Consider the following 10,571-nt stretch of genomic DNA (forward strand, 5'->3'; position numbering starts at 1 on the left):
ACTAAAGATAAACCATGAGACATTATACGCACACAGATATTCACCGAAAAAACAGGGGAAAATGGCGGAAGTACTTAAACAAGGATTACATTCCCATGATACGGTAGTAAATATTCAATACCAACTTATTTTTACATTTGGAAAAAGAAAAATCAATTGATAACTAAAGACCGATTGTTCTGACATAACCGATGAACTCCGGCAAATTGTTTGCAAATTGTTGGTTATGGTATCTTTCTAACGAACTTAAAAAGTAGACTAGTCCTATATGTAACTTCATACTATACTTTAAACTCTAAATTAAAAAGAAAACAATTCAACATCTATTCCGATGCTACTCTGCCGTAACTTTTTAATTTGAAATGTGAACGAAACGCGATGTTTATGTAAACTTCGGAAAGAAATCTTCTGTAAAATGATATGGCTGTACTCCTATGTGTAACTAGCGATAAATAAAACCGGTTTTTCGCGGGTTCTTGATACTAGTTACTATGTTGCTACCTATATTATGCTATCCTGGTATTATTGTTTAGGAGAAGGAACTAGGGAAACGATAACAAAAATGTAAACGAATAATCCTCTATAGTATTTGAAATAATATCTAATAACACATAAAGAACGGTAGATACATATAAATTATTCGCATCAACCGAGCTTCCGTTATAATTCCAAATAGTTAACACGTAGCGGTAGAGAAAATCTGTTTTACCGTCATCACGAGATAAGTAGGTCGGTTTTAACTCTTGCCATTTGCTGCTCGAGAGTGCTTCCGTTTCTTACGTACAACTTTAATTCCTCTAATAAAGCCATTGCTGCATGAACGCAATTATCATTATCTTGAACAGTCATGTGTGGAAATTGATCTCTTAGAACTCGTAAGATTATATTCATCTGGCAACTAGACCTACAATATAAAACAGGAAATGTAACGCCTCTTGTACAACACTGATTTCTAGTAAAATGATATCTCTGTTTACTTTGAAAATATTCGTAATCTGGCCCGCCCTTCGTTCAGAGACAATATCTCTATTAGGCAGAACATCAGACATCCGGATGTTTCTACAGAGTATACGCGGGAGCAGATTTCTTTGAACGACAAGTATGCCAAACATGTTAAAAGCTGCTCTTCGTGTCCAAGACGCTGTTCGATTTCTATATCGACAACCTTCTCGATCGACATACTTTTAACCGTCAAAATGTACTGCTCCGCGTTATTTGTAAATTTAATACCGCAACTGTTCTCGATCATCTCCTCGATAGAGAAGCGAACGCAGGGCACAGACGTTTGATATTGTTTTTCATCGACCTCGTACAAAACCGTGCCGTACACATCGTAAACCCTATTCTCGTCGAATTTTGGTAAATCGAGAACAACGGTGGCAACGACTTTTTTACGGGATTGAATGGTGTCGGTTCGACACCAAAACGAGCTATCCACAAAAGACCAGAACGACGATGAACCACTAACTTCGCTGGATCCTTTGATATCGATATAAAACTGGGGATCGTATAGTATTCTGAAACACAAGATTCTACGTGTCATGACAACATGAATTTATTTGCTAATTTACAATAATAAAAATTACCGGGGTATGGAAAGGGATAAAAAAATGAACAAGTCAAAGCTAAAAGATACAAACAAGGAAATGGAGAATCTGTTTTAAGAGACAATAATAATGTAATGCAATGTAACGTAATGTAATGGAATATGACGTAACGTAATGTAATGTAGACGCAAGGTAACGTAATGTAATGCGTAAAAAATTGTATATGAGAAGAAGACAAAAGTTCTGGTACATTAAATGAAGATTTTGGAATTTACGATACCGAAAGAATGTTCTATCGATAACTGCGTAAAAGCAGCATATCAATATAAATTAGATTATCACGGTCGGTAAAGTCGCCTTCCAGCAAGTCTCATTCCCGTATTTGAAGTTAAACAGTTCCACACCTGGCTGCTTATCTAACGTATTGTCATTATTAATTATTATTTGAGACGAGATTAATTAAAACGCTTTGTCACTGGGATTATCGGGCTTAGAAAGTCGGACGTGTTTTCGCGCAGGCGTAAGCGTGTTTAGCAACAAATCGACCCGCGAAAACGTGAACCAATGGGAGACAACGATCGAGTCGTCTAGCAGCAGACGACACGATACGCGGACACATGGAACATGGAACGGTCCGAGTAGTAGCTTCAGTGAACTGCAGGATGCCGCCGTGATCGTGTGTCATCTGTATCATTCGGTTGATCGGTTAGGTACATCACGTGTCCGTCTCGTTTGTCGAGGATTCTACAAGATACCAAAGACGTGTGTATCGACAAGAATCGCGATCATCGGGGCCCAAAAGAATCGTGCCGAACTCGAGACACACCGAAACCGAGAGAGTCCAGTTTTGTGTTGAGGGTGCGATAGATGCATCCTTGAATTCTGACATCGGGGCATATATGTCCGTTGGCGGTGGTACGTACACCCAAGTTCAAATCGTTCGATAAACGCATCGCGGTTCATCGAGAGATCGTGAACGACCGAGCGGCATCGTTCTCCCACGAGAACATTGGATAAAGGTGAAAGGATGGGTATTCTCTGACCTATTGACCTAGGGAATGCACGACCAATGCAACCGCATTGCCTGTTCTCTCGAGACTTTTCCAATTGGAACGGCAGTTATGCAAGATTCCGTGACTCGCGATGCAAACATTCGTGTGACAGGAATCACGACCTTGATCTTTTAGGAAATCGTGCTTGATTTTGATCGCGTACGATAAGCAAACGATTAAAAAGGACACTGGCAAGGCGTTGGGTCGTACGATTTTTATCGAAATCGTAACCGTACAACTTTGTACTTTTTTTTTTGTCTCGACGCATTCTCATTTAGAATCATCGTCGCTAATTGTTAAAGTAAATTCATCAACACGCGCGTATCGGAACAAGATCTGTGAAATTGCTTTTACGCGTTACGAGCACTATCTTATGGCGACCCTGAAGCTTGTCCGAACACAATTCATTATAATAGATGCGAACACATTAAGAGGAGAACTCTAATTCACGTAGGACACATAGGCTATGACTAGACTGCAGATCTTTATACAAAATAAAAATTCTTAATTGCAACAAACATAGCTTAAAATGAAAATGTCCTTTTAATGATTCTGATAAGTTGAAAATAATATAACGATATCCTTAAATTGTTCTAATGCCCTTGCAATTCTACTTTTCTGTTAGTAATCGTGAAATATTCAATTTAAATTGTTCAATAACTTCAAAAATTGTTTCGTCACCTTAAAGATAGACGAGAAGGTGGAGATTAGGGATCCAAATTGTAAGACTATGTTATAAACCTAAATCTGCGAATGTTTTTGCAGTTCGACATGAGTACAGAAGGAAGATTGTCCATAGGGAGAAGATGACACCGCGACGACATGTATTCGCGGCGATTCGTCGAGTGTTATTGGTCGCCGGAGTGATAACGTTGTTGGTGCTGGCCCTGTCGAGCCAGGATGCTGGCAATAGCGTGCAGCAAGGCCTTTTGTTGGAGGTGAGTAAGCAATCTTTTAACCGCACGCGGGAAATGGAAGAGGAGGCGCAAGAAAGATAGGCAAGATCCTATTTTGTTTCTGCGAGAGAACTTCGTTATGTTCGGCTCATTGATTTTTCTTTGATCTTTCCACATTTTAACAGTCGTCGTACCGAATCAATTCGGTAGCTTTTTATTACTATTCATAAGTTGCATACCGCTAAAAATCGATCGGAACCTCTTTCCCTCTTGCTTGACGTTAACTTGTTTCGATTTTTCCATATTTTCTCTCCAAACTAGTTACAAGTTGGATTCATATTTTATTTCAAGTATCACGCTTTGAATAGAAGTTGTAAAACTGCGAATTGCTGCGCGTTGCATCGTCGCATCGAGAGTAAACGTCAGATTTAGAAAAAAAGGCCGGTGCCAGTAAAATCTAGAACATCGGAAAATTAGACGGATGGCTTTCTAAAGAACAATTACTCGTGGCTTGTCGAAGAACACTGTCGTTCTAGTTGAAGTGGACGTAGGATGAAAAGCGTCTTCGACAGAGAAGGGTCTTTGTCCGTCAACGCCGGCACCGCACAGCTTCGTGTATTTCCATGAAACACGTTACATTTACTTTTAGAAACGTGCTTCGGTGTAACAAAAAATGATACATATTTTACTTCTTTGTATTTTCGGTGAAATTGGAATCAAACACGGCGACAATTGCAACGGTCTTGCAAATTCGACCATCATCGGAACTACTACATCGGTTATCGGAACACCAGAAACTAGAAAATATCGGTCTTTCTCGGATAGATGGATAAATGTTGGCCAATGTTCTTTATCGAGAATGGATTGAGACATTGAACGCGACGACAGTCGTAACGCGTATCGATGGAAAATCGATTTCTCTGGCACATCGGTAGTAGTAATTGACCGAATCAAGGGTGGTAGCGGCGAGCATTGTTGTGTATGGTTAAAGGGGCAGTATTAGGCGAGCGTGGACCGTCTACGATCGCGTGCCGCATTGCGCCTGGAACTCTGCCAATCTATGTTCGCATCTCTTTACGTAAGGCGATCACTTCACGATCTAGCTAAATCCGTCACCGCGATGCGAACCTTCCCATTCCCCGAATCCGCCAAATTATAATTATTACTCAACATAGCACGGAGCTGCGGGAATGTCCTTTAATTTTCACTCTCGTGAACACTAGTTCTTAAAAAAATCACGTACGTTCAATCGTTGGATTTCGATTTCCTTCACTTATCATAAAAGCGTCTCTACCGATGTATTATCGGGCGAAATATTGTCAGAATTTAAGATGACACAGAACTAATTTACCGGCTCGTGAGAAACTTTGGTTAAAGTTTTTTAAAAATAGGCATTTCGGATCTGGTTTCTTTTTTTCGTTCAAGAATTTTGTTATCATTGCTAATCGTTTCGAGCTGCGCAGCAAGACGCGAGTGACGAACCGCAGGATAGAAATGTACTGCCCGTCCATGAAAAGATGGCATAGAGAAACTTGTAGCGATCCACCCCCCACTACCAACTGGTGCTTCACCTACTCCCGCACCCTGCTGTCGAAATCTTTTCGTGGACGGTGTGTATACACATTCCTCGTTACCTATGTGTGGATTCGCGTGCTGTAAAGCCAACAAATAATTATCGAGTACGCTTAACGTAAATAAACAATTCAAAGCTCGAAATCGTGGGAAGACGTTTTGCAGGCTTCTAGTCGATTGACCAAAGCTTCGGGAGTTCAAAGCTTTTCCTCCGTTGTTCTCGAACTAACTTTCTTATCGGATGACTGGTAAATACGCGTCACGCGTGTTAACCTTCTGCACAACCGACAAGGTTAATTCAATTTCTTAATTTTCATGTACACTAGAAACATTCGAACGGTCACCGCGACTAGGGAATGTATGTTGTACGATCGTGTGATACATTTTCATCGGTGTTTCGCCGATTAAAACAAAATTTTGAGGGAATGTAGAGGACCTAAGATATACAATTTTCGTTTTGGAAGTTCATTGCGGATTTTCTTTCAAATCTCGTCATGGTCGCGTGTAGATTCTTTTCGAAAATTTATCGTATTTCACACTTCCGACTAAAAAAATTCTAAAAACAAACCACGGTCAACTGGCAATGGCGTCACGATAGTCGGTCGGAAATACTGAATGCAGAAGCAGCGGCTTCCGTTTATTGATTACCGTCTAGAAACTGAATACTCCGGCAATGCCGAGGTTGACGCCGATGCCAACACCGACACAAACGTCGGATACGTGGGCCATACGCTGGTCAGCGTGCCGTTGCCTTGACTTTGTCTATGTGCACCACCCACCTATGATAACTGTCTGAATCTCTCTACTGTGTTTGTCATTCAAAAGCCATTTTAAAATTTGTTTCAAACATTTCCTCTTATAAAAACAAAAACTCGATCGAAATAACGAATCCTATTTTCTCAACACAAACAAAAATTTGAATCTTGATCGTTCGATATATGAAAAACAGAGACGTGACCCTCCGTGTTCGTCCTGTTCCATTACATTATGGACATTTAGCTTATTTTGCACCTTCGATAATAAATAGAAAAAATCTGGCTGCGTTGACGCATTCGTGACAACAAACATTGCGTAACATTCTAGTGTTATTACGCGGCATTTAATACTGTGTCATGTTGTATAACTTCCTTTGACCACCGCGTTATCCTGTTCGAGAACAGTTCTCGTTATTCGTATCGAATCAATTTCGTAACGAAACACGCTGCTGCATTATTTTACGTGACATTATTTCGCAGGCAACACGACCCTAACTTTTATTACAGTATTCTTTAGTTACCAACACGATTGCTTTAGATAATTAAAACTTGCGCACATTATTCTCGAGATTTATAGTTATTTGTACAAGCGGCCAGCGCGAAATCTACACGTGCGCGCGTGACGCACACTTAATGTCTATACAGAGTGTTCCAGATCCTCGCCCCTATTCGAATGGAGAGGAGCTATTTTTATTGAAAACTAAAAAAGATATTAATAACCAATTCGAGCATGCACTATTGAATTGTGATAGTTGCAACTTTCGAACTTAATCTGAAACACTGCATTGATATAGAAAAAAATTGCATGTTTTTAGGAAGACTCCAACCTGACCCCAGAAGAAAGATTAATGGAGGAAGCAACGAATGCTGAAACCGAACGACGTTTAGCTAACAGGAGGAAGTTTCTGACCGAGAAATGCGCCGAGGAGGGTTTGGATCGACCTGGAAATGATTCTCTTCATAGACCCAATGCCTGGGAGTTTCTTGTAAACAAAGAATACCACTTGATATGGTGTAACATCTTCAAAGCAGCGTCCACGTCGTGGATGTACAATTTCAATTTGCTCGCTGGGTACAATTTCTTTTAGATACTTCTGCGACTAAAACTGTATTCTCTCTAAGTACAATGATATTGTATTTATTTTTCAGATACAGTCCACAGTTTTTAAAGGCCTCAAAGGCTGTACCAGTTTCTCTAGCCAGACAGAAATATCCTAGATACACGGCAGAAGAGTTAAACAAGTTCCTAAACGACAGCATCAGTTTCCTGATAGTCAGGCACCCCTTCGAGAGATTACTCAGCGCCTACAGGGATAAACTGGAACACAGTTTACCACACACATTTCATAGTAATTTGGGGGCTCATATTGTGTGGCACTACAGATCAAGGGTAAACATACTCAACAATAGTTTATTACTATTATTCGTAATAAGTAATTCAATAATCCGGATTTTCATTGTTATCTATTTTTTTTAAAATTAATCAGGATCCAAAAACGAATGGAAGACATGGTCCGAGGTATCCGCTGTTCGAGGAATTTATACGATGGTTGTTGTGCCAGTGGAGGGCTGGCAATGAACTGGATATGCATTGGACACCAGTCGTGAACTTTTGTACACCGTGTCAAGTACGATTCGATGTGATAGCGAAATTTGAAACACTTCATGTAAGCATTTATTACTTAACTGATAAGAATTATGAATCATATGTCAAAGTCTATTAAGAGACTAATATGTGTTTTATGAAGGAAGATCAAGATTATCTGATAAGACAAGCTCACGTAGGACACATTATTAAGCCAGAATGGAAGAATCCAACAAGAGGTGTTCAAACGAAGGATGTAATCAAGAATTACTTTGCTCAATTGAGTAAACTACAGATCAAAGATCTGTACGAGATGTTTAGGTGAGTTACAATTTAAGATGAATTGTAAATCTTAACATTTTGGGAACCACTTTGGCAGCTCAAACGAAACCTTGAGATAAAAATAGTTTTAAATCAAAATTTTAAATGGGATGATCCATCCCCAAAGTGTTTCCTATCTATAAAGAGTCGTTAATTGATTTAGCACGTAATTTGTACATATAATTTCAGGTATGATTTTGTACTCTTCGATTATTCTCCTGATGACTACATTGTACTTGGGAGAGATGAAAATACAGAACTGATTTGTAAAAAGTAATGCTGGCTGTTTGGTGCATTGGGAACTAGGGCATTCATGTTCAGATGTGTTGTTTTTTTTCTTCTTCATTGAATTTGCAGTGACACACATCAAGTCGGTAACAACGAACATATTGGATAAAAAGTGATGATTATCAATTAATTAGGATTAATATGCAGATCGCGCTAATTACTTGCTAAGATAAAAAAAAATATGCAGTCAGCTTCACAAGTTGACGTTGCTACGCAGGCATTGTTATTGTATTACAATTTTTGATAATTAACACATAACACGCTACGATCTATTAAAAGTATTAGGCTCTATGAGAACCATGAATATTTGTAAATTGTCAAGATACGATTTTAAAGAGTTTCTAAATTGACTACATCCATGCATAATAAGATTATTGCATTGCTTACATGATTAGCATTGAAAGAATTAATGACCTTAAATGCATTTCACTCTCTCCTATTAAAAACTAAGCGTTTGCATTCCTATAGTTATAGTTATCTTTTCCTCATTTCGAATAAAGACAAAGTCACTTGATAGGAGAAGACACAAATGTTTTCTAAATCTCTGCCTGTTTTCTATTTGTGTATATATTCTGTATACACATGTATCGTTATAAGCATTATTACCATAGTTATTATTTCCAATGTTAAGATACAGCTAGTACTACCTAGAGAAATATAGCATAGTAGTAATGTATATCGAGTTATATTTCCAGTTGCTACATGCAAAAATATATAATACAACTACATTTTTTTTTAATGCTTGTTCTTGCTTTCAAGCAATCTTTTGGTATTATAAACTTACAGTATAGGCCTTGTTACAGAACTTGATAGAAATGTTTTGCTATTAATAGTACTTACATCTACAATGAAACATTTGTAGAAAAGAACAAATATTTCGAATGTTATAAGATCTTGTGTAAATAAAACGAAATCTTTTGTAAAACGAACACTAACAAAAGCAAACGTTGCACGAAAGACTTTGAAATCCTTTATAATTTTATAAATCATTAGTACAAAATGACAATAATTATTTTAAGAAATAAAAGCAATTTACAAGAAGCAGTCTACATGGAAGATTAATTTCACTTATACGAAATGCTTACTTTCTTATAATTAAATTTAAATATTTAATCAAACAAAATATCAAATAATTTTTTCAAACTTAATGAAACAGAATATACTACGTTTTAATTCAACTAAAAAGGCAAATAAATACAAATTGCTCATATTTTCTTATAATTCTTACTGATCAGTGTTCATAAAAAAAATTTTGTAACAACATAGTTGGCACAATGTACTTACTGTGTTGACGCATTTCGCAGAACTACACCAATGATCCATTTATCCCATAGAATGCGTTTCCAACTGCTTTGTACAATTAAAATTTGATCACGTTTCTTCGTGCCTTGTTGTTTCTTTGCCACAACTGGTTGCCCATTGATGGTATACATCTATGAAACATTGACACAACGCTGAATTAATTAAACTATTACAAAATACCAAACAAAATAGTATTTGCTTGTTATTATGTATTATAGTTAAATTACATACGTCACTGTCAGAATCCGAGGTTATATCTCCCCCATACTGAGCTTGATCTTGCAAACGTTTTTGAACGCGTCTCGTTGTATCATGAACATCTTTGATGTCGTTAATCGTCTTTTCGATTCTTGCTTGCACATCGGAATATTGTTTCATTAAATGCTCCTCGATAGGATTGTATTTCGAAGTCTCTACAGGTAAATCCTGATCGCTTAGATCAAACATATCAGCTTCGAATGTGTCCATCTTATTGCTACCGATAAATAATATAACATAATTTATCGGTAGCCAACGGTTAATAATACTGTGATAAATTCAATAGAAAACACCAATATTATCAGGCACTCGATCATGCTTTTGTGCAACAGTGTTAACGTAATTTACCCGTAATCCTCCCATTAGAGAGAGTTACGTGCGTATACTCATCTTCAAAGAATGATAAATACAACTTTATTATAACGTAACAGCTATTGTCAATTCAAAATCATGATAAAACACAACACCGTAGCAACGATGACATACTTCATACATGATCAACTAATGAATACATGTATCATTGGTAACCTCTTCAACTAACGATGTACAAAAACGACATGCTTTTGGCGGAGGGAAAAATGATCACAGCCGTTCAACTCGGTTGGTAATTCCGCGTTTGCGAAAATTAAGCATACCTCCGACAAATTTTAATTAACAGTCTGTACGAATCATTTACATTTCAAGAAAATAGTAGAACACGATTGTATTTAACATTAAAACAAACTATGACACATTGTATGCGCGCAGACACGATTTGCACCCCACAAAACGATCGCGATTCTCAATTGCTTAAATTTTGAATGTAGCGTATCGTAAGGAAACGCGACACGGTTGAAAATCTTTTTCGCACGAACAACAGTTGCACAATATTTGGTACGACGTTCGATGATACTTTTGTTTCCGTGGTGAGACAAAAATTAATCTGTTTATTGAAACAAACTACGCGGTTTTCGCATTTATAACGGAAACGGATGGTATGGCGCTTTCGCAGCTCT

At 37.8% G+C, this 10,571-nt stretch overlaps 2 protein-coding genes across 8 annotated transcripts in view; one reads left to right on the plus strand and one right to left on the minus strand.

Moving 5' to 3' along the window:
* Set8 (SET domain containing 8) overlaps positions 1-10,571 on the minus strand; it is a 31,606-nt gene that overhangs the window by 17,359 nt on the left and 3,676 nt on the right. For 2 of the 7 annotated variants that reach the window (XM_078184065.1, XM_078184071.1), the window contains exons 2-5: positions 9,550-9,793; positions 9,301-9,449; positions 978-1,517; positions 566-904 (exon numbers count right to left, since the gene is read on the minus strand). In XM_078184065.1, the coding sequence (XP_078040191.1) occupies positions 715-904; positions 978-1,517; positions 9,301-9,449; positions 9,550-9,793 (1,123 nt within the window). In that variant the 3' untranslated portion in view covers positions 566-714. Of the gene's footprint in view, positions 1-565; positions 905-977; positions 1,518-9,300; positions 9,450-9,549; positions 9,845-9,924; positions 10,550-10,571 lie in introns of those variants that run through there. The other 5 variants (XM_078184070.1, XM_078184069.1, XM_078184068.1 and 2 more) reach the window with 5 other exon arrangements.
* Positions 2,210-8,530, plus strand: LOC144471734 (carbohydrate sulfotransferase 11). The gene is made up of 7 exons (XM_078184074.1): positions 2,210-2,462; positions 3,365-3,537; positions 6,638-6,894; positions 6,972-7,212; positions 7,310-7,489; positions 7,571-7,728; positions 7,918-8,530. Exons 1-7 carry the CDS (start codon positions 2,447-2,449, stop codon positions 8,003-8,005), a joined length of 1,113 nt encoding a protein of 370 aa, XP_078040200.1. The 5' UTR covers positions 2,210-2,446; the 3' UTR covers positions 8,006-8,530.

The sequence above is a fragment of the Augochlora pura genome, chromosome 6 (genome assembly GCF_028453695.1).
Source record: "Augochlora pura isolate Apur16 chromosome 6, APUR_v2.2.1, whole genome shotgun sequence".
NCBI lineage: Eukaryota > Metazoa > Arthropoda > Insecta > Hymenoptera > Halictidae > Augochlora > Augochlora pura.

Excerpts from the sequence above, each read along its gene's own strand:
- LOC144471734 (XM_078184074.1), top strand. Across the intron at positions 7,213-7,309 it reads TGTGGCACTACAGATCAAGG|GATCCAAAAACGAATGGAAG; the intron begins GTAAACATACTC and ends AAAATTAATCAG. Across the intron at positions 7,490-7,570 it reads CGAAATTTGAAACACTTCAT|GAAGATCAAGATTATCTGAT; the intron begins GTAAGCATTTAT and ends TGTTTTATGAAG.